This window comes from Felis catus, chromosome C1, assembly GCF_018350175.1.
Source record: "Felis catus isolate Fca126 chromosome C1, F.catus_Fca126_mat1.0, whole genome shotgun sequence".
Lineage (NCBI taxonomy): Eukaryota > Metazoa > Chordata > Mammalia > Carnivora > Felidae > Felis > Felis catus.
The window spans coordinates 217,319,506-217,343,573 of record NC_058375.1 but is presented as its reverse complement, the minus strand read 5'-3'; the positions used below and the strand labels follow the sequence as shown (position 1 = coordinate 217,343,573).

General features: G+C 51.2%; 1 protein-coding gene and 1 long non-coding RNA gene across 3 annotated transcripts in view; one reads left to right on the top strand and one right to left on the bottom strand.

Annotated features, from left to right (window-relative positions):
• Positions 1-811: 811 nt before the first annotated feature.
• Positions 812-10,364, bottom strand: LOC123379320. Its single transcript, XR_006583656.1, has 2 exons — positions 4,537-10,364; positions 812-1,493 (listed from the first exon to the last, which is right to left on the bottom strand). It is a non-coding gene; the product is annotated as an uncharacterized LOC123379320 (long non-coding RNA).
• Positions 10,365-10,808: 444 nt separating this feature from the next.
• IQCA1 (IQ motif containing with AAA domain 1) overlaps positions 10,809-24,068 on the top strand; it is a 155,054-nt gene continuing 141,794 nt past the window's right edge. For both annotated transcript variants that reach the window (XM_045034667.1, XM_006935734.5), the window contains exons 1-3: positions 10,809-11,212; positions 20,379-20,703; positions 23,838-23,957. In XM_045034667.1, coding sequence (XP_044890602.1) covers positions 11,202-11,212; positions 20,379-20,703; positions 23,838-23,957 — 456 coding nt within the window. In that variant the 5' untranslated portion in view covers positions 10,809-11,201. The remainder of the gene's footprint in view (positions 11,213-20,378; positions 20,704-23,837; positions 23,958-24,068) is intronic.

Genomic DNA, 24,068 nt, shown 5'->3' with positions numbered 1-24,068 from the left:
AACATTACCATGAGAGCAAAATCTCACACAGCTGTCAAAGAAAAGCACAGACTCCTATCCTTCATGAATGCAGGTGCAAACCTCCTCAACGATATCTTATATATAAAGTGTAGCAGGTGCATGATAAGGATAACCCATCAGGTGGGGTTTCTCCCAGCTATGCATTCAAAAATCAAACAATGTACTTCCCTACATTAACAGAATAAAGGGGAAAATCATATGATCCTATCAAAGACTCCAAAAACATCAGCAAAGTTCAAGACCCCTTCATAAAGACACCCATGCTTATCCAGACACTGGATTCATGAGAAAGGTACCACAGAAGAGCAGGGGGAAAGGTGGTCTTCTTGTGAACAGGGCTGGTAGATTTGGAAGTTCCTACAGGGGAAAAAAAAACAAGATTTAATCTCTATTTCACACTTCATAGAAAAACTAATTCTTTTTTTTAAATTTTTTAATGATATATCATTTTTGAGAGAGAGACAGAGATAGAGCATGAGTGTGGGAGAGGCAGAGAGGAAGACACAGAATCCGAAGCAGGCTCCAGGTTCCGAGCACAGATCCTGACGCGGGGCTCGAACCCACGAGCCGTGAGATCATGACCTGAGCTGCACTCGGACACTTAATCAACTGACTGAGCTACCCAGGCGCCCCAAAACACTAATTCTACATAAATTATAGATCTAAATGTGAAAAGTAAGACAGTACAGCTTCGGGAAGACAACACAGAGGAATATTTCATCACCTTGAAGTAGGCAAAAAAAAGTTCTTAAACAGAACACAAAAATATCACTAATCATAGAGAAACAGATGGATATGTTAGGCTTTATTAAAATTAGGAAATGCTATTCACCAGAAGACATCATTAAGAGAGAGAAAAAGCAAACCATGTGGTGACAGGAGCTATTCTCAATAAATATATTAAATGTGGGCTGATGTCAGAATGTGCAAATATCTTCTAAAAATGGGTGAGGAAAAGACAGGAATTCTAGTGAAAGTTTGCTCAGTGATTTCCACTGGTGCTTCACGAAAACACAACAAAGGATATCCAAAGGGCCAGACGGGCACATGAAAAGGTTCTCAGCACCGTGACCCATCCGAGAAATGCCAATCACAAACACAAGGAGATGCTGACACCACGATTTCAGAGAAAAAAGACAGGAAATTCCAAGTGTTGGTAAGCGAGTAGAACAACAAAAACTACTGCTCGAAAAACTGGAGATCTCGCTCTCCCTCTCCGTCTCCCTCTCCTCTCTCTCTCTCTTCCTCGGGACAACGTCACAAAGTCTTCCTTTATAAGGGAGAAGTACTCATTGGAGTCAGTCGGGTAACGCTTGCCTATGGGGAAACGACACAGGATGCGATTAGGAAGGGCACAGAGCACTTGGGGGATCCTGCTCGTCTGTGTCTCAGTCGATGTACTTATGAGTGTTTGCAGACTGGGAAAACTCCTTGAGCAGTAGGCTGGAGAGCTGCGTCCTCTTCTGCACTGACTGTAATAAAAGGTAATTTTATTTTAAGTTCCTCTATTTATTTTGAGAGAGAGAGAGAGCTCGTGAGCAGGGCAGGGGCAGAGAGAGAGGGAGAGAGGGAATCCCAAGCAGGCTCTGCACTCTCAGCACAGAGCCCGACGCCAGGCTCGAACCTTGGAACCGCGAGATCGTGACCTGAGCAGAAGTCGGACGCTTCACCGACAGAACCACCCGGGGGGCCCATCAACATAGCTCTTACTATGTTCATCTGCATTTCGTGTGTCAGACAACTAAAAAGTCTGAAATCGTATCCACAGCGTAGAAACGCAGAAGTCAGCAACCCGCTGGGAAGACAGGAGGCAGGCACGTGACCCGGATGCTTTACCGCTTAAGGCTCAGCCCAGCATCAACAGGCTGCACTGGGTATTTGAACCAGGAAGACGCCCCATGGGGTCTGCGATGAGCCCATCCCGAGTGCCGTGAGGTCCCTGGCACCCTGCCCTGCTACAGGGCAGCACCGCTTCTCAGAGGTGTGGCATTTGTAGGGAGCAGGGATAAACAAAGGAGCAGCAGAGAAACGGCTGGAAGACAGACGGGGTTCGAACGTGCACGTGAACGTCTCACTAGGCTTCTGCCTGATTTCTTTAAACGGAGATTCTATTCCTATTAAGTCTGGCCGTGGACCACGATAAATGAGTAGATTAAGTAAGTATTTTCTCTGCTGTTAAACTGCATCTTACTGATGCACTCAGGGCCCCTGGCAATTTAAGTCTCGAAACACCTCTCATTAATGTTATCGCTTTTGTTTTATGCGCAACGCGGCTTTTATTTGCAATTAGCTTTCTACCCTGGGTATCAAGAGCTATTGTTTTGCTAGGAGCATTGTGAAAATCACACAAGAGGAGGGAAACGGTTTGAGAGTCAAGCAGAAACAAAACAAAGCAAACTGGACGGACACGTGCTAGTTATTCGGAAGTAGGATCAAAATACAAGGAGACGGTCATTTGTGAGGCAGTTTTAAGACTGAATTTATCAATGGCTTGTGGGAATCATGTTCATTTTAAAAGACAGCAGGTGTTAAAACAATGAGGAGTGACCTCCTTTGCACCTGGGTTACAAAAGCTGCCTCAATGTTTGTGGGGGAAAAGAAACAGGATAATAACAATAATAATAATAAAAAACATCCTGTCTTTAGCTAGTTCCTTTTCATTTTTTTCTCACGCTGGACAGTTTTATTTATAGATAATACAGCAGCTTATAAGAAGCACACACACACACACACACACACACACACACACACACTCATTTCCCAGGGGAAGTGATGTTTATTTGACGTAAAACAACTTTGCTGTTTGTATCATTAGTGTGAATTCCATCCAGACCATAACGTTCGGATTACTAATATCCATTTTAAATCTGTTTCCTAGCATATGCTCAACAAAATCCATCAAATAAGGCTCACTTCCAGTCCGATATCCTTTGATATGTTATTGTAATAGACTGGAGAGAAGCCAACTTTCACAACTAAATGCTCTGCTGTTCGGGCACGTAGATTTCAGCCGCAGGGTCGAGTGTGTACCTATCACTGGTATTAAGCCAATATCTCTGCTATGTGCACCCCACGGAAAAAGCTGCATGCATCAGATCCTCGACATCTGGGATTCCTCCCACGATCACCGCAAACCCCCAAATCAGGAATGCTGCTAATTGAGATGTGGATTTTGAGCAGACACCTTGGCAACCCCAGCAGCTTAAGGGATTAGCTGCCACATAACAGCAGGTGGGTCCTAACGTGTGCCAAGTGCCCTACATCCATTATTCATTGAATTCTTACAATAATCCTTTGAGGTAAGGAGAATTGCCCCTGTTATAAATTACAACACGTCGCTGACATCGGACGTTGGTCAGGAGGAGTCAAGAGTGTAAATGGCGGGTCTTGGGACACCAGGGGTCTGCCAACATTTACTTTCATAACCGTGATCGGAAGAAATGAATACTCTGTTCACTTCCAGTTCTGGATGCAAACGTAAAAGGCTCCCTGTGCCACCCGTTAGCTTTTGTGCAGACATAACATCAGATGTAAAAGGGGGCGTGTCACGGCAGAGGGTTTGGCATCTGACAGGTTAAAATACGCCTCTTATGAGGAATGACATTTTGTGCTTAGAAGCCTAGAAAACGTGTCTTACATTTGAGAGAAGTCCTTCCAATGCACTTTGAACCTTACACCTTTCCAGCCTTATCTGTCCTGCCTTCGCCGCCTGCGGACCCGCGGGTCTCCCCAGACACCTACGGGAGCTGACTCAGAGGCCGGCGCTTCCCGTCCCCCAGCCTTGAAGTCCCAACGCATCGCTGGGGGACTCCTCTACCTGAGCCCGTGAGGAAACGACAACTATCAGCACGTGGCAACATAAAACCACTCAAGGAGCCACGCCACGCTCTGAGGACGTGGGGGGTGTGATAAGCAGCATCGCCACGCGGGGCGGCGGTGGGGGGGGGGCTTTCAGGAAATCTGGAACTGGACCCAGGAGGGTCCCGGACCCGGGACAACAAGCCTGCACGTCCCGGTGGCCCCTCTGGGGCTGCTGTCCTGCCTCGTCCTCCTCGCTAAGCCGTGCCAGCGGTCACACTTGGCTGCTGCAGCTCATGGTGTCTCGGTGCCCTCTGCTCCCGTCTTGCAGGTGCCCCCCCACGTGAAGCACCCCAAAGCCGCCTCCCATTCTGCCAGCAGCCCCGCCTCCCTGCCCATCACCGGCGCTGGGCCTTCAGGGTCATCTCTGATTTTCCCTCCGCGCCACACCACGCCTCCTGTGAATGACACTTTCTCAGTACTTGACATGGTCTCCTCCGCTCTCGGCCACCTGCTCAAAACGCCCAGGTCCTAATTCGTGTGCACGTGACATAAAACTTGCCATTTTAAGCGTGCGGTTGGATGCCATGGACCATGTCCACAATGCCGCGGGGCCATCGGCACTATTTCCAAGATTTCCCATCACCCCCACCGGAAGCTCCATACCCATTAGGCACTGACACCCCCACGCCCGGCCCCTGCTCACCTGGAACCTACCTCTGTCTCTGTAAATTTGCCACAATAGGGATTTCATGCGAAGGGACGCCACGCAGGATCTGTCCTTTGGTACCTGGCCTGTCTCCCTCCGCCTAAGGTCTTCAGGGTTCCTCCACGTGGCTGCAGGTGTCGGCCACTCATGCCTTCGTGTGGCTGAGTGTTACTCCAGAGCACGGACACGCCGCGTCTCGTTCAGCCGCTCGCCTGCGCTCCCCGCTTTAAGACCCTCTGCGCCGGGTGACCGCATGGGCTCTCCTGCTCAACCAAACCTCAGACCCCGGAGCAGCCCCTCAGCCCAGTCCGGTCTTCTCTGCCCGCCGCTGAGCGCACACAGCACTGGCCCCGATCTGTGATGCCAGACCTGTTCCCAGGTCAGACGGAAATACTGACTCCCCAGTGAATGTGTCCCCGCGCTTCTGCTTTGATGCCTCTCCTTTGCCTGGCATCCTCTCCTTCTACCCCCTCGGGCCACAGCCCTGCTCGCCCTGGGCATGGCCAGCTCCGATCCCGCCTTCCGCTTTCCCAAGGCCACCTTGACCCTCTCAGTTCTAAGCTCACAGAGGACTCGATGCGGTGGCATTTGGCCACCTCTGACCTTCATCTCCTCTGCTGCTCTCTGAAGGCAGAATTCCCATCTGAGTCACCGGTTTTCCCACCGCACGGTGCCGAGTGCTGGGCTTTGTCGAGGGCCAGCACCAACAAACATTTGCCGAACTGACTTCCTCCATATCGTGACTGTCTGGGAGGTGAACTTTGCCGGAGACCTAGCAGTCGGACTACGAGGCCGTGGAGAAAGACATTTACATTTTGAATGGAATCAAACGTCGACGGTTAGGGCGAAAACACAGTAACCGCGGAAAAGATAGCAATCAGTTTAGAGGAAATTACTGGCAAGGTGAGTCAGACTTGGGCCTCAGGGGTCTAGCAAAGCATAGAGGGTGGTCGCTCAACAAAATAAAGGTAGTATCTTCAGGGAGAAGAGAACCGGAGATCACTGAGGCATGGCAGGATGGGACTCCGGGATGGGACTGGGCAGGACAGAGCCCAAGACAGGGAGGGCAGGATGGGGGAGCTATCTCCTCGGGGCAATGTTGCCACATCTGTGCCCCGCCCGTGCCGCCTGTGGGAGCCCTGAGCCGTCCCCTGGGCAGGGTACTTGGTCCGGCTGTGTTTGGTGCAGACAGCTTGGTCTTCGGGCAGAGTGTCTGCTTGCCTTGTCGTGTTTAGCCTTGCGGTCCCTGGGAAGGGTGAGGGGGTCGTCAGCGGAGGGGGGCGCGGAGGCTGGGTCCCTGAGGTGGTGGTCCTCGAAGCGTTAAGCGGTGTCCCGTCTCGATTGGTCAAGTGGCTTGCACACCATCTCCTCCTATGAAAGGGCAGAGCTCAATCTTGCAGCCTGGGCTCAATCTTGTCAGGCAGAGGTCTAGACCCAGGAGCTGCTGTTATCGTCAATCAGGTGCCAGCCTTCCGGGGACTTGGGTACCAGTGAAGAGCCAATGCCCCGTCTGGTTGAGTTGTCACCGTGCCACGTTCAGCGGAGAGGCTCCGTGTGGCAGGTGACTCCCAAAAGAAAGGAAGCTCAGGCACTGATCCCAGTGAACTTCACGTGGAGCCAGAACAGACCATTAAAAGGATGAGTGAGTTCTCAGGAAAGGAAGCAGAGAAAGCAACTGTTATCATCTTGGGTTCCGTAGAAAACAAGGCCCAGCTGACGAGCCCGGTTCTCAATTCCCATGGTCACAAAAGGCACTAGTACAAAAGGACGAGGCCGTAGGTACGACAGAGCTGTGTTAGCAATGCACTTGGCCGAATCCTTATTTCATGGAGTCATGGAGGACGAGGAGACACGTGAGCCAGAGAGAGGATAGGGGGGCCGGGCAGGTTTATAACTTCTCACCGGACGACAACTCTGACACGTTTCCAGAGCTGTGCTCAGGCTCCCTGGCTTTCTCACAGGGAACATCCTGGAACTGGACAGGGTGGGGAACACACTGAGTGGCACGGGGGGCTCGGCAGGAGAGAGTGGAGGAAGGGCTGCAGGTCTGGTCGGCTGCGAGCACCGCCTGAGTCAACAGCGTGACGTTGATGAAGTGTCCCCGGCCCCCACCCGGGAGGTTGTGTTTCACCGGGTTAGGTGTGAGGGACACCGATGGAGAACAGTGTGACAGAGAGAATGATCGCAAGGAAGCTTACCGTCTTGCCATGGCAGAGAACTTGAGGGTGCTCGCCCTGGAATCAGGAAGACCGGGGCAGGGGCACCAGGGCTTAACCGTTCACAAGGCTGCTCTGGTGGAGAAGGGTTGGCCTGGAGTCTTGATGTCAAGGAATAACGGCGAGTTGGGCACAACCAGAGTGGACTTTCTAGAAGGGCCGGGTGGTCCCTCTCCCCGACAGTGTGTTGGCAGAGCAGGGGAGCTCAGGAGACAGGAATGTCCTGGGGCTTGAGGCCTCTGACACGATCCGTGGACACTGTCCGAGGGCTCTTCCAGACCTGCTGTTCCCCCAGGAAACGAGCCTGTGAAAAGGAAGTCTGAGACCTTCTGGAAGGTTATCGCCTCTGTTCCTTGAAGGCAGAACACAGCCAGATCAGCTGCACGGTGGGGACCACGGCGCTTTGCTCAGAAGGAGCATCAGCGAGGATCTGCCCGAGTGACTGCGTATGTGAGAAGATACATTTTCCCAGAGACCTGGCAGTCTGACCATGAAGCTGCATAAATTACCGAATACTGAGGACAGAGTCACCTTCTCTACTGTAGCTACCTGATGAGGCAGCAACGGTGTGTTCGTTCGTTGGTTTTCTTAAAGGATAAATGACTTGAGAACCACTGGTGTTCAGCGACTCCTCATTAAGACAGTTGTTGTTGCCAACAAAATGGTAGTCGTCAACGGTGTAGCCTTTGAAGTGAGGCTGTTGGGTGGTTTGAAGACAAATCCACCGTCCACGCAGTGTGGTCTTGGACGTACTTAACCTCTGAGTCTCAGTTTCCACCTGTGGAAAACGGGGGTGAAATTATGACTCCCCTCATGATGGAAGTGGGAAGGCTAAGTGAATGGATCGACATCAGGTCCTAAACAGTCCCTGCCAGAGAGGAAGTGGTCAGTAAGCGGTCTGCAAAGCTCGCGGGACATAATCAGAGAATAACCGCATCTGTTCTCCTGCTATGCAGACTTGGGGAGACCTTGTTCCCATCTTCCCACACTGAGTGCTTGTTCATCCTTTGAACATGACTTCTGTCGTTTGATAGCTGGGTTTCGCCACCAAGTGATTTATTTCCTGGAAGAGCTCGAGTTATGTTGCTGAATGTGGCCCCCTCGACAGCCCATACCGCCTGCTTCCAGGCTGGCAGAATCCCGATTTGGTCCTTTCATCCACCTCTCTGTCTGTCATAATGCAAGTAATTCCCGATTTCTCTAAGGCAGTAATGGTGGTCCCATTTCCCAGCCGGTCCTGTTTCTTTTTTTTTTTTTTTAATATTTTTATTTATTTTTGAGACAGAGAGAGGCAGAGCATGAGCAGGGGAGGGGCAGAGAGAGAGGGAGACACAGAATCCGAAGCAGGCTCCAGGCTCTGTGCTGTCAGCACAGAGCCCGATGCAGGGCTCGAACTCACAGACTGTGAGATCATGACCTAAGCCGAAGCCAGACGCTCAACTGACTGAGCCACCCAGGCGCCCCTGGCTGGTCCTGTTTCTATCTCCAGATGTCACCGAGTGAGGGTGCAATGTCTATAGCTGCGGCACACATTTTATGACCATGAGGGAAACCATCCAACATCTTCAGGATGACAGCCCCAAAAGATGGAAAAACCATCAAAGATTGATGATGTCACCGAGTCACTGAAATAACCACCTCTAAACCTCCCTTGTGACCACCTCTAAAACTGTCTCACCTCTATTCTTGTTAAGGGACACTATAAATCCTCTGATCTTTTTAAAGTTTATTTATCTATTTTGAACGAGACTGAGACAGAGCAAGTGGAGGAGGGGCAGAGACACAGGGAGACAGAGAATCCCAAGCAGGCTCCACACTGCCAGCGAAGAGCCTGGCGTGGGGCTTGAACTCACGGAACTGTGAGATCATGACCGGAGCTGAAACCAAGAACGGGACGCCTAGCCGACTGAGCCACCCAGGTGCCCCTAAATCCTCTTCCTGTGTAAGCCATTAGACGTTGGGTTTTCTATTACTTGTGTTGGAAAACATGTCAATTCACCCATGAGTGCTGTATTTCCTGAGGGCTTTCACATTTGGGAACATCACCTTCAGGGAGTAGAAATATCCTGGGTCACATTTTCCCCCCAAACCTTTGTAAACGTTGCTACCTTTTCATCTTACATTGAGAGCCACCATGGAGACATGTGAGGCCACCAGATCCCCCCTACCACTTCTCCTGAAGTTCAATAACACATCCAGGATATCTCTGGGGTTGGTCGTTCTACACCTTTTTCCTGGGACACAGTGAGGACTTTTGATCTGCAGATTTGGTTCTCCTATTTCCGAGATATTCCCTTATATCTTGGAAAAAATTAATATCGGAGGGCTCTTTTTAAAGAAATATCAACTGACCCCTTCCTAATTGCTTAAATGGTGCAGTCTTTTCCCTCTGCGTCCAACTACGTTCCCTGCAGTTGATCCAAGCTTTTCGTGTAAGTCAGTAATTCAGGTGACTTGTGCCCAGTCTATTTCTTGGTCTTTCTAATTTGGTTTCTCTGGTGGGTGTTTCTGATTTTCATTTCGTTGCCTTAGCTGTACAATCCTTCTCGTCTCATTGTGCCATTTCATCATTTCTTTCAGCCCTTATTCCCTTCAGTTAATGTTCATATTAATTTGTTCTAGAACCTGGGACGCATGTGACGAATTTTCTTCTCTTTGCTTACATTTTCTTCCGGGCTAGGTTCTTCATCTGTCTCGCCCACACTGTAAGTCTTTTTTTATTGCTTCCCCTGTTACGAAAGCCTTCAGCTTGGGTGGTGGACTTACTGCTTCTGTCTTGTTCATATTAAAGTGGATTGCTCTTTGTAAAACCTTCTATTTGTTCAAATATGTGAACAGATATTCCTCGGCTGCTTTCTCACTGTACCTGAACGAGTTTGAGAGCTGGAAGATTGCATTTCTACCCATGTTTCCATGACCTTCATGTATATACAGTGAGGACTAGGGCTGAGCCCCCCCCCCCCACCCCCGGCTGTGTGCGAGAGTGAGATTCTGGTAAACTCCTGCCCCCACCCTTGTTAGAAGCCTCCCCTGTCCCTGTGACAAAAATGTCCTTGGACTTTGAATCTCTGCCTCAACTCGGGGCAAAGGCCTAGAAAGTGGCAAGCCCTAAGTGCTTTTTCCCACCTCTGGTCGGGTCCTGGGGCAGCAGGGGCTGCTTTCTACTCATGATAGTTTTATCTCCCCTGCGTTTCCCTGGTGGTTTGCTTCTGTGCTCACCCTCCCGCTCTGTGGATTCACCAAAAATTCGTGGTATTTTGTCTACTTGGTTTCCTTCCCTGGTAGGGATTTGTGCGGAATGGGGATGAGATTCAGATGCCATGATCGGCAGCGGGCTTCTAGTTAGTTCACTGAGGACCGTTTTTTGACATTTGTAGCACAAAGCTGTACTTAAGTTTTTAGTTCTTTCTTTCTTTTGCTGATTTATGCGACTCTTTTGTTCACTTCATTAGCGATGGTGGGAGCCAGGTTCTGCGATCCAGACTCAGGCTGTTACTTTTAGGTGGATATCTTCTCCAGGCTCGCGGCGCCGCGTTGGTCCTGGATACATTCCTGCAGGGACTGCGGGTTCTAGAATTTGCAAATAAATCTCGATAGTTCCGAAAGAAGAAGGAAGAAGGGCAGTGAACGCAGGCAGACCCTCATGGCGACTCGCTGCTAACTAACATCCACACAGCATTTTTCCATTTACAACACACTAGCTCCTCGCCTCGTTTTCATCTCGTCCCGGAAGGACGGGACTGCTTGTCCTGTATCCCCAGAACCTAAGTCTGCGCGTGGCCCAGAGAAGCCCAGTAAAGGTTGGAACAAATGAACGGCTGTTATCCCATTTTACAGATGGGAGACTGAGGCTACAATCAAGGACCTGGTCCAAGGCCACATATCTGAAGGTGGATGAAAGCGGGGCAAACAGGCAAGCGGGAAGACGACGCGGAGGACGACGAGCCGATGGGAGGCACCCGGGGTGGCCCCCGGAGGCAGGTCCCCAGAGGTGCCCTCCGGGAGCCCCGCCTCCCTACCGGGCGGCACCTCCCCTCCGCGGGACCAGCGTCTCTCGGCGCCCCTGCGCGGTTGCCACGGAAACCAGGCAGCAGCGCAGGCGCCTGGAGCTCAGGGGGCGGGGCGCGCGCCGGGCCGGAGTGAGCCGGCACTGCGCATGCGCAGCGTCTCGGTTGCTAGGTTCCGCCTCGCGTCGCGTCGAGTGGCTACGGTCAGGTCCCGGAGCCTCGGGGTGGCGACGGGAACGTTCGAATCCCCCTCGGTGCCTGCGCGTATCTGCAGGTTGTCGCCTTTTCCTGCCCAAAGTGAGAGGATCTCTCCGATCCCTGTCCCCCTCCTCCGGAAGGACCTCTCCGTGGACGCCCCTGGCGGTGTCCCGACCCCTGCAGCCGGCCGCCCCTCGGAGGGACAAGGAAGAGCTTCCAGGCGGGCGAGGCAAAGAGGGAAAGTAGCCAGCCATGTCGAACGCGTAAGTTATGGGCTGCCGGCTTAGAGGCATGGGGTGGGCTTCTTCAGACGGAAGGATAGCTTCCTCTGCTTCTTTTCTTTTTTTTCTTTTCTTCTCTCTCCCACCCTCCTTCTTATATTGCAGCAAACATAGGCCCAGTATAGAGTGTCCGCTTCTTGGGGACACGGAAGGCCATCCGCTTAGGTGTCCCTCCTCCCTGGCCCACCACCCTCTCCGCCCATGAAGATGCGCTCCCGCAAGCCCGTTGCTCGTGTCTGCTAAGCCCTCGCCGCTGTGTTTTCGAGGAAGCAGTACCTTCAGTAGGTTCGGTACTTGGCCTGCTTTTCCCTTGACCTGGCTCAGTAGTAAATGGATTGCTTTGTGAAAACACGCGGGGCCCATATTAAGTCAAGAAAGGAGTTACGGAAGCTTTGTGGTACCACATTGTTCACCACTCCCCTACCGTGTAGGACTTGTTACTGTTGTTGGTTTTTTGTTTTTTTCCCGTTTTACAGCTGAGGAAACAGGCACAAATAGACAAGTAGTTCATACACAGCGTGTCCACGACATTTTTTTTAATGTTTTTTTTTAATTTTTTTTTCAACGTTTATTTATTTTTGGGACAGAGAGAGACAGAGCATGAACGGGGGAGGGGCAGAGAGAGAGGGAGACACAGAATCGGAAACAGGCTCCAGGCTCTGAGCCATCAGCCCCGAGCCCGACGCGGGGCTGGAACTCACGGACCGCGAGATTGTGACCTGGCTGAAGTCGGACGCTTAACCGACTGCGCCACCCAGGCGCCCCTAATGTTTATTTATTTTTGAGACAGAGAGAGACAGAGCATGAATGGGAGAGGGTCAGAGAGAGAGGGAGACACAGAATCCGAAGCAGGCTCCAGGCTCTGAGCTGTCAGCACAGAGCCCGACGCGGGGCTCGAACTCACGGACCGTGAGATCATGACCTGAGCCGAAGTCGGACGCCCAACCGACGGAGCCACCCAGGCGCCCCAAAGCTTGCTATTTCTAACCCTGTTTTTAGGAAATCAGAGCAGAGAGGCCAAGGGCCTGCTGAGATGTTGCGGGTGGGGAAGGTCAGGGGCTCTGTCGTGCAGGTGTTGAGTTTGAAGAGCCAGTTGGACATCACACAGAGGTCAAGTAGGCCATTGGAGGGTCAAGCCTCGAGTTCAGGAGAGAGGTCTGCGTGTGAAATAGAAGCTCGACAGGTGTTGGTATGTACATGGGCTTTATTAACACGGAATGAGGGTAGACAGAGAGAGAGAGAGGGGTCTGAGGACGAAGCCTTGAGCTTTGAATCATCGGTGGCAAGAGACTGGGGACCAGATACCAGCAAAGGGATCGAAGGTGTGATCAGTGAGGAAGAAGCAAACTCGCGGGGCCCCGGAAGCCAGGTGAACAAGAAGTAATGTTTTTCCCAGAGCGGGGAGTGACAGACTCAGACACCGCTGAGGAGAGTCAGAGGAGAACCGAAAAGGACCATCCATTTAGCAGCAGGGGGTCGGGTGGTACCCTTGACCCTCAGTGGGGATGCCGCAGGGAGGTGGCCGGGAGTGGGAGTGGGAGACATTGTAGACAGTGAGCACCGCCAACTTTTTGAAGGAGTTTTGCTTTAAGGGGCGGCTGGGTGGTTGAGCGTCTGGCTTCGGCTCAGGGCATGATCTCATGGTTCATGTGTTCGAGCCCCGCGTCGGGCTTTGTGCTGATAGCTGGGAGCCTGGAGCCTGCGTCAGGTTCTGTGTCTCCCTCTCTCTCTCTGCCCTTCCCCTGCTCATTCCCTGTCTCTCTCTCTCTCTCTCAAAAACAAACATGTAAAAAAATGTTTTGCTATTGGCTGGTGAAAGGCTGTGGGGCCTGGAGAAGGGAGAAGTGGGGTGATGTTAGTGGGGGGGGGCATGAGCCCCAGCGGGTGGCTTAAGGTCCTGGCCTCCCTAGCCCAGGGAAGTGAGGAGGGTAGAGTCTGTCAGCAAATGCTGTTCCTGGGGCAGACATCTTGTGGGGGCCTGGAAAAATGGTAGACGGACAATGGAGGCACTGAGGGGCCGTGGTAATACCACCTGATGAAATGAGGTTCAAAGCTAGGGAGTGGGGTGGTGGGAGGAACGGGGCGAATGGCCCGGATGTGGCAGTGAGGAGCAGGGACCTTGACCCTGTGTCCCCACTGTGGTTAGAGGAGCCTGGGGGAAAGGGAGCCTCTCTTTGTGAAGCCTGCAGGGGAGGACAGCTGAGCCTCCCTTAAGCAAGAAAGCCGAGGGAATATCCTGGAAAGAGGACAAACAGCTAGAAGAACTTGAAGACTTACCCTGAATAAAATATTTGGGGGAGAACGGCCAATTTTACAAGCTTTAGATTTTCCACGGAAGTACGCGGTAGGTCTGAATGGTCAAGTCTTCCCCTCCCCCACCCACCCAGATACAGAAAAACTGCCAAAATCTAGAAATAACAATCTGCTCGTTATCAACTGGCGTATCGTGTTCTCCACCCACAATCCTCCTGACCTCAAGATCTGTAATATTTCTTGGTCTTACGCTCAACCCTGAAACCAGTCATGTACTTAAAATTCTGCGCAGTCTCACGGATAATATGCCACCCTCTCTTTACAAGGCGCGTGTTAAGCTTTCAAGAACGCCTTCACATCTGTTATCCTGTCCCACGGCAATCCCGGGGGCATCCAGAGAGGAAGCATTGTTACCCAGATTTGCCACTTGAGCAAGTAAAGGCACACGGAGGTTCAGTGACCAGCCCCAGACCAGCTACCCCAGGAGACAGATTCTGATTCTAAACATGGGGCACTTTTACCTTTAAAACCCCCCTTGCCATGACCAAGGAAAATAAAAACACAGGTCCACACAAACACGGGTGCAGGAAATGCCCTTAGCGGCATCATCCGCAATAATGAAAAGACAGACACAGCCCCTGTGTCCCCCCCCCCCCCCGCAGAATGGGCCAGCAGAGTGGGGGGTGTGTATGCCTGGAACATATTTGGCAAACAAGAAGAAGGAGGCCTGGATACATGTTAAAGCACCTGTGAACTTGGCAAACGTTGTGCTGAGTGAAAGGAGCCAGTCGGCAAGGGCCCCCTCCTGTGTGGGTCCTTACCTGAAGTGCCCACCACCATAGGCAAATAGAGACCGAAACTAGATTAATGGTTGCCTGGGGCTAGGAGGAGGCGGGCTGGGGGTGACAGCTAGTGGGTACGGGGTTCCTCTCGGAGATGAAAATGTTCTCAGGGCACCTGGGTCGCTCGGTCGCTTAAGTGTCCGACTCTTGGTTTCCGCTCAGGTCATGATCTCACGGCTTCGTGGGTTCGAGCCCCATGTTGGGCTCTGTGCTGACAGTGCAGAGCCTGCTCGGGATTCTCCCTCCCCCCTTTCTCTCTCTGCCCCTCCCCTGCTCGCGCTGTCTCTGTCTCTCTCAAAATAAATAAATAGACTTAAAAAAAATGCTCTCAAATTAGAGGTGTTGGTTGTGAATACACAAAAACCACTGATGTGTGCACTTTTAAGGGATAAATTCACAGCACATGAATTTTAGTTCGCTGATGTTGTTATTTAAAAACTCATCTTGGGGCGCCTGGGTGGCTCAGTCGGTTGAGCATCCGACTTCGGCTCAGGTGGTAATCTCGCGGTCCGTGAGTTCGAGCCCCACATCGGGCTCTGTGCTGACAGCTCGGAGCCTGGAGCCTGCTTCAGATTCTGTGTGTCTCTCTCTCTCTGCCCCACCCCCGCTCATGCTCTGTCTCTCACTCTCAAAAATAAACATTAAAAAAAGAATTAAAAAACAAAATAATCTTGCCACGTCCCTTGTCTCACACGATGTTCCCCGGGCACTGGTTCAGCAGAAGGATGCGGGGACCGTGGGGCAACGAGGCGGGGTAGGTCTCCAGGGGACGTGGGGGGTCTCCAGGCTGGCCTGGCCAAGGCACCGTGGCCGGGCTGCTGGCAGTCCAGAGAGTGGCCGGGCTGTGACCAGTGGGCACACATCGAGGAACGTCAGGACAGCAGGGAGACTGGAGGGCAGTGAAGCGAAGGTCGGTCTCCAGAGAAAAGGCCATCGATGCAGAGGTTGGCCTGCTCACACGGCTACTTAATATTTGCCGTCAACCAATGACCTCTGCCTGGGCTTTCTAGCCAGGATCACGCAGCAGGTGAGGGAGGAAGAGGCTGCCGCCCAAAAGGCAGGACTTGAAAGGCTGAAGCCACAAGGAGAATCTGCGGCCCAGAGCTCCAGTGAGGGGTCCGCCCAGCCATGGCCTTGGAGGCGTTTCTGCTTCCTTGACCCTGGATGGAAGCCAGTGAGTGAGCTAGGGCAGCGAGGCCCCCCGGGGCCGGGTCTGTCCCAAAGCAGGGTCCAGGCTTTCTTAAATTCTAGTTGTGTTCTGCCATTAATCTGGGCGTCTTACCCCAGTGGAAGTCCCCCCTCCACGTCCCTTGCTCACGACGGGTTGGGTCTTCGTGGGATTCAGGTCACCCCACCTGCACCCCACGGAGGCAGCCCCCCCGGAGCGTTGCACAACCTTAGTGCTGACTGGTGTGGTAAGTGCTTCGAAGTCTGATAAGCGCCCCTTATCTTTTATTGATGACCCCGCCCCCCCCCATTTAGAAATCTCAACTGGCTTCATTTGTAGAGCCTCCAGGATCTTATCCCCAAATTCTTGGTGATATTAAATCTGCTTGTCAGTCTCAGGAGGCTGCTTTCTTTTCGTCCGGTCTCTCCTGCCGTCTGCCCCTTCTGATCCTCTGCAGCTGGCGTTCCAGAATTTTCTTCAGTGACATTGTGTGGCTCCCACCATATTCATTTTTAGATGTTTCATCGGTACCGGGAGCGAGGTCTCGTTTTTCCAGCTTTTCTCCGCGTTTAGTGTTTGTGGCTTTCGCCAAAAAGCTTTGCCGTAGCAGGTGACTTCTTATATTTGTTACCGACCTCCTTGCATTTCGCAGCTGTGTCATTTAGAGGCAGTTTCTTAAATCTTTTGTGTTAATTAATCCCTTTTCATTCCGCTTCGTCCTTTTTGACTCCTGCCTTCCAGATTTCTAGTGTGTCTCCTGAAAATGCTTTTGGTCTCTGGTGTTCAGCGTCTCGAGGGGCTGACAGCGTCTGTTCTCTGGGTATGTGGACAGCATTCTGCATCAGGCGTATGCCGTAAATTAAATTTATTGAGCATTTTCTTGGCATCTGTGGAAGCAATCTTCGGTCTGTAGTGTTCTATTGCGGTATTTAGCTCTGCTTCTCTTTATGTGAAATTCTCGCAGATTCCCGGGATGACCCCTCCCTGGTCAGAGGGAACCACTCTTTTGATCTGGCGCTGGCTACATCCTGTTTGCTAACTGGGACTTTAGATCCAGGTTCTAAACAAAATTAGCCTGTAATTGTCTTCTGTATCGTCCTGACAGGTGTAGACCACAAAACAAACCACGCGGTTTTCTGTTTTATGTGGACACTTTCTCTGTAGCCGGCGTCACCCATCCGGTCAGGGGACGCCGGGGTCTGCCGTCCCCCCTCAGAGTGTCCGAGTCTGGGCTCTGGCGAACTGAGAATGTGCTCGGCCCCCCGACACCCTGCACAGCGCCCCCCACCCCGGCTCCCCTGGGCACGTACGTGACAAGCTGGCCTGGACGGCTCCACGTGGTACAGCGGCCCCCTTGGTTTCTCCTCCGCCCCCCGTCCCGTTTGCCTGTCGTTTAAAGGCCCAGCAGGCAGAATGGCCCCATGCGCCACGCTGGGACCGGGCAGAAGGTGCTACTGTTGCCGTTACGGGGCAGAGTGTCCGATAAACAGCCGTTTCTTCTGCAAGGAGTGGCAGGTCCCGTGCTGAGCGGAATCTAACTTTCCCCTGAAAACGTTCTCTCTTCATCAAGTCGTCTGGCAGAGCTTTTTCCACTGGCAGTGGTTTTTAAAGATGGCCACGTTTGGAGACATGGGACGTTGGCGCCCGCGGATGGCACGCCCGAGGCAGCCTTCAGTATGAACCTCGGTGGAGTGCTGGGGTGGGGCCGTGTGTTTTCAGCAGTGAATCCGTGTTTTCTCGTGGCGCCCATCAGAGCTATGCCCTGCGAGGCATCACCCTCGTCTGCTTTCACCCCGAAGACCAGGGAGCCACAAAGCACTCAGAGTATGGGCGCTGGGGCCGGCCTGCCTGGGCGAGGGCCGTGCGTGCAGATGGCTCTGCTTTGGGCAACTTTGCCGTGTCTCCGTCCGCCCGCCTGCAAACCGCAGCGACGATAGCACCTGCCCCATGGGGTTGTCGGGTTTCGGGAGCACTGAGGACGGTGACCGACGTGACGTCCTGGTGAGCTGTCACCCTCATCATCACCATCGTCATTGTCATCGCCATCATCTGAACCTGAAAGACTGGGCACCAAGGAAAGCTTGTGACCTGTGGCCAGGAAGATGAACATCTCTCATCTCTGCCCCAGGAACACAAACGTAACGGATTAATGGGGTGCCCGGGGGGCAGTTGAGCCTCCGACTTCGGCTCAGGTCACGATCTCGCGGTCTGTGGGTTCGAGCCCCGCGTCGGGCTCTGTGCTCACAGCTCGGAGCCTGGAGCCTGCTTCGGATTCTGTGTCTCCTGCTCTCTCACTGTCCCTCCCAGGCTCATGCTCTGTCTCTCTTGCTTTTAGAAATAAATAAAACATTTTTAAAAATTGATTAAAAAATGTTTTGGGGCACCCGGGTGGCTCAGTCGGTTGAGCATCTGACTTCAGATCAGGTCATGATCTTGTGGTCTATGGGTTTGAGCCCCACATCGGGCTCTGTGCTCACAGCTGGGAGCCTGGAGTCTATTTCGGATTCTGTATCTCCCTCTCTCTCTGCCCCTCCCCCACTTGTGCACGCGCTCTCTCTCTTTCTTTCTCTTTGTCTCATAAATAAACTTTAAAAGTGACCACTTCCCTATATTCTCCCTTTTAAAAAATAAGAAAATAAAAAGTAAAAAATGTTTAATTTTTTTAATGTTTTATTTTTTTTAATGTTTATTTTTAAAAATCTTTTCAGTTGTTAAGTTTATATGAACCGATAACATACTGACACGTATTTATTATGTTTAATAGCGTAATATCACATTTTAAAATAAAATGAAAATATTTTAACTTGAAAAATCCAAAAATTGGAATTTTTTAATGCAAGGTGAAAACGTCCGCACCAGGAGCAGAGTGGGAGCCCACAGCAGCGGCTGGGCCCTGGCACAGGGACGGGCTCTGTGCCTGGGACTGCTGCCCCCATGGGGCCTGGCTGCAAACCGGCCTGCAGGGCTACGGCTGGACCCCCGTGAATCTGGGTGGGATCGCCCTTCCCGGTGGTGCCCTCGCTGGGCCGTGCATGGTGAGACACCAGCTTCTCGGCTGGGAGGCAAGCTGAGGAAGGCGTAGACACTCAGAATGTATAAAGAACCCCCAGGAATTAGTAGAAAAACAATCCGACATAAAAACAAGCAAAGCAGGGGTGCCTGGGTGGCTCAGTCAGTTGAGCCTCCGACTTCAGCTCAGGTCATGATCTCGTGGCTCGTGGGTTCGAGCCCCACGTTGGGCTCTGTGCTGACCGCTCGGAGCCTGGAGCCTGCTTCCGATTCTGTGTCTTCCTCTCTCTCTGACCTTCCCCCATTCATGCTCTGTCTCTCTCTGTCTCAAAAATAAATAAACATTAAAAAAATAAAAAAAAAAAAAAAAACAAAGCAAAGCAAATGGATAAACAACCTCCAACGACCAGAGTGCGTGGAGATACTCAGTCTCATTTGCCATCAAGTGAACGGACGTTAAAAGGGGGAGGTCCAGGGGCGCCTGGGTGGCTCAGTCGGTTGGGCGTCCGACTTTGGCTCAGGTCACGATCTCGCGGTCCGTGAGTTCGAGCCCCGCGTCGGGCTCTGGGCTGATGGCTCAGAGCCTGGAGCCTGCTTCCAGTTCTGTCTCTCCCTCTCTCTTTGCCCCTCCCCCGTTCATGCTCTGTCTCTCTGTCTCAAAAATAAATAAACGTTAAAAAAATTAAAAAAAAAAAAAACGGGGGAGGTCCAGTTTGTCACCCACCCCCTTGGCAAGAGTTAGGAGTGTACTTTCTGGCGGTGGTGGTTCTGTTTTTGGTCAAGGTAGAGGTGGCGGTGCCATGTTGAATCGTGGTCCGGAGCTCAGACTCACGCACACTGGGCTCAGACACCCACCTCCCTCTCAGGAGCAGGCCACCTCCCCTTCCCACCGCACAGAGAGGCACAGGAGCCCTGCTCAGGGAGCGTCCCCCGCAAGCATCGCACATAACACAGGTCACGGCCCGTGGTCACTTCCGGCACCTGATGTTTACGGTTCTCAGAGGACAGGGCTGACGCAAGGAGGAGCACAGAGTGGGGCCAGAGCAGAAGACCCAGAGGGCATGCCTGGGAATGACCTTGGGAAGGTGGATGGGGGACTCCCAGGTAAACAAGGTGGACCGAATGAGCATTTCAATCTCCCGCTCTTCCTGAATCTCCTCCAAAATGGCAATAGAGGACTTCAGAGAACATACACACATGAGGGCCAAGGGAACATGCGAGCATTTGACAGGAGATATCACAAAAACCCAGAAGGAGGGACAACAGATGAGACAAGAGGGAAGAGGCAGGCTAGGGAGCGCCGAGAACTCGGTACCTGCGGGCCAGCAGGGGGCCGGTGAGGGAAAGCCCACCTTCCGGCAGTGCCCTGGGAAGAGAGAGCGCAAGGCCTGGTCCTTCTGAGTGCTGTTTGTTCATTCTTGATGATGACTTACAAGAGTTTCTCTGGGGTGTAATTGTTCATTCATAGCATCTGCTCACGTTCAACTTCATAAGATAGTGTGGAATGACTTTCCAATGTCATTGTTCCAGTTTATATCCCACCAGCTGTGTATCTGGACAGATCAGTTGAATATTCTAGTTATCAACTTCTTCCTCTATTAAATGAGTATAATGATGCAGGTTTTATGGGCCTCGTGAGGAATCGCTGTATATCATTTAGGTGAAAAGTCTTTTAATCTACGTATTTGATGATACTAGCAGTGGTCACATCCAAATCACATGCACCTCAAAATGAGACACAAATGGTCTAAAGGGCCTCGTAATTACATGCCGTGTTCTTAGCTCTCATTCGATGCCGCGTTACTGTTTGTTATATCAGATGCCCATTTCGTATGGCTTATGAAGGAATTTTTGCTTATTCTCTGTCTTCCCTCAGAATGTATAATAAGATGTGGCATCAGACCCAAGAAGCCCTCAATTCTCTGCTTGATAAAGAGTCTGAGACTGTGATGGAATCACAAAGAAATCAAGGTTTCATCTTCCAAATGATAGCCACCTTCTACATAAAATACGTGCAGATCTTTAGAAACCTGGAGAATGTCTACGACCAGATTGTCCACCCACAGAAGCGACTGCTGATCCGGAAAATACTGGACGGGGTGATGGGTCGCATCCTGGAACTGAAGCATGACATGGTTGAATTGGAATTAACTGAGTTTCATTATTTCGATGACATCCTACAGGACCTAAAGTTGGCTCCTGTAAGTACTCGGCCTCTTTTCTCATCAGTGCCTTGTTTTAAATCGGATATGTAGGTCCGTAACCAATACTCTAGGCTTCCTAGGCACATTTGCTGGTTGTTGTGTGAAAAGGTGAAGCTTTGCCCTTCGGTTGGGCCATACTGCCATGGACAAGGATTGGGTTCCTGTAGTTGTGGGCACAGACAAATCTTTTCACAGTCCTTGGGTCCAGTGTTGGGTCTTACTTGGTCACCGTGGTGTCTGCCCAGGTCTGTTGGATGGAGGAGGCCAACCCTTTCGCAAATATCCTGTGGCACAAACCCTCCCAATTTCCAGTAGCAGTGCCCCTACTTTTGTTGCCCAAGGAGATCTCCTTCTGGCCTTTGTTTACCCCCATTTTCTTCGGGCTGATTGGCCGCTGGTTCCTTATTACCAGGTGGATGTGTCTCCTCCTCTCCTTTGGGTCTTTGGTGACTTGGGGACTTATGGCGATAGGCCTCTGAGGCTCAGACAAGAAAGAAGGGCCTCCTCTCTCTCTCTCTGATGCCCTGGAGCTGAGGACCTTCTGTCTCCCCGCCACCGCCCTTCCGACCCCCACTGCCAGACGCCCAGAGTCTCTTCTGACGCTCTGTCTGGCCGAGTCAGCCAGAGGCCAGTGGACAGGTCCTTGCAGTGTCACGGTCCTGTGAGCTCAGTCTTCATTTCGAAAGGAACATTTCCCTAAAATAAAATTAAAAGGAGACAGTGTTCAATTTTCCACCTGGCGTGTAATGCTCCCTCCTTTTGAAAACATGCGAGATTCTATAAAGGTTATGTTTCTTTCCGGAATAGGTTTTTCTGGCATTGTTATTGCACTTTGTTAGAAAGGACTATAAAGGGTAGCTAAAATGATGGAAAGTGTTGAAGGTCACTCCGAAACTTTCATGCTTGTCACGTTCACTTACAAGAGCATGGCTTTGTAAGTGATGCTCTGGATCACTTTTGGTCCGGATTTTTTTTGGTCAGGTGTACTTTACTCCACCCGTGTGAAAATATCAAGAACCCCTGAGGATAAGCGTGAAATCAACAGCCATTAAATCATATCCCTAAATCGAATTAGTGAAGTAGTATTAAATGTATTAATTTAATCCCGAGAATATTAAATAACCTGCTCAAAGTTGAAGAGTAAGACATCTATGAAATCTGTGTGGCGGGCTCCTTCAGATTTTCCCCTACTTTTCCTCCTGCTTCAGTCGTCACCCCTCTGGTTGAGCTGGTTCATCTTTTCAAAGCTCATGAGCACTAAAAGGGGCGATGAACGAGTGGCATTGTCCAGGAAGCCTTCCTGGTAGGAGACCGTCAACTGTGTGGTCCAGCACTTCTGGGGTGGGCACACTGAGCCACGTGACGACACTGGGGTCCAGGCGGGACCAGCAGCGGCACGGACCCCGGGAGCGCTGCCGGGCCAGGCACACGCACACGTACCAGCTCTGGGAAGTCCTGTGGGGCTCAGCCCTGCAGTTCCCAGTGGAAGCCTGACCAACCAGCATCCCTGAGTCTGGGCCCCTGTGGCCGCCACCCACATGGCACACGGCTCCGCTATTCCATCGGGCCAGCACCCAGCCATCTGTGTGCAGTGTGACCCACAGCCCGGCCACAGCTGATCAGACCAGGGATGGGTGCTGGTGGCTGCCCCAGGCGATCCTTCCCCGAGAGATTCTGAAACTGAGACCGAGAGACTGGTTTCTGTCTTCGAGTCAGAACTGTGCTGCCCCAAATTCGCGAGTTCATCAGATGCTCAGAAGAATGGAGAAAGCCGCTCTCCAGAGAACGCGAGAGAGGTCCCTTAGAGAATGGGAAACCCCAAAGCATCTGGGTTGGACATAAAGTGTTTTGCGGATGGAGGTCTAGCCGCAAACCCAAGCAACTGTCTTCGGCTTCCCTCCTCTTTCGTCCTCCGCTGCTCCGTTTCCTCACCCTCAGACTCTTCGTTCTTGGACCACGCGGAGCCGTGTCAATAACACGTTGTCGTCACAGTTGGAAAAGCACAACGCGTTAACACACCTACTAATAAACACAATCTCCACATTAAATAAAAGCGTAATCACTCTCTTCTGACTTTCCTCCATCCCCCAGGCCACACTCACTCACTGGATCCTGGAAACCCACTTTCAGTTCACCCCAAAGTTCCATCCGTCTAAGAAAAGTTTGGCTGTCAAAAGCAGTTGCCGTCTGGTATTGGTACAATCTCACCAAGTCCTAAAAAAGGACACCCCTTTCTGTTACAATGCTTCTTTAAGGGAAGGCCTGTTCAGAATTCCCTGGATAGGGGAGAGGGTGTGGAGAGTCATGCCAGAATAGGGAAAAGGGGAACTGACCCCGAGGACCGAACCCTTAGCTTTGCCCAGCCGACTGGTCTACCAGAGGGCAGCCAGGAGGGTCTGAAAGAGTGTCTAGCACAGTGTTCCTCATGGGGGGTGGCCAAGGGCCACCCCACACCCCCAGATAGCACTTCTACCCTTCTGATGGTTGAACTTGGGCTCGTAAATATTCGTGTGACCTCCAGCAACTGAACTAGTTGGTAATATGCACAAGTGAAAAACAGAAGTTTATATTTATTGCATAAAAAACAAGTTGTCCTAATAAAGCAAATGAACTTTGCCAATAACTTTTGTAATTTGGGGTCGTTTAGGTAAAAGTCCAACCAAAGTATTAGGGGAAAAAAACCAGTGATCATTTACAGGCAAATAGTTAACGATGCTGATGATAAATCATTAGGTTTATTTCAAAGATCTCTCCGTCGCAATACTTTGCTCTCTTAATTTGCATTATTGTTTCAGGTAGGCTGAGATGATAGTCTATTTCCTTAAAGAAATTCATGAAGTTATCATGAGTTAATTGTGAATTAATTGATGTGAGTTCTTACGTTTTACATAACGATTAAAATAAGGGCCACGGCGATGATTTTTCCTTACAACTTTATTTGTGTTTCCTTAGCGGTAAAATTGTTTTTATGCCGCTGGTGTCATCACCTCTTGAATAAGGATGGGAGGTAAAATGCATCTCTTTGATATATGGTCTTTACTGTATGTTTTACTGTATGTTTTAGATGGATTTGAACTGTGTCCTTAAGTTGTGACAAATGTGCCCTTTTGCTTATTTTTTCTCTTCTCTAGCAACAATTAGATATTCCCATCCCCAAGTATTTTTTGAAGGAGAAGTTGGAAGTAATCAAAGGAAGAGAGAAAATCCTGGCTCAGATATTAGCTGACACTGGATTAGATATGGCTGAAAAGGTTTGTAAACCATTTTAACCACCATCACTCCATAATCTATAAAACCTCCTTTCCCCGTGGCTCCCGACTGTGCGAGAGACAGATTGTCTCCAGGGCGAGGAAAGCAGCACC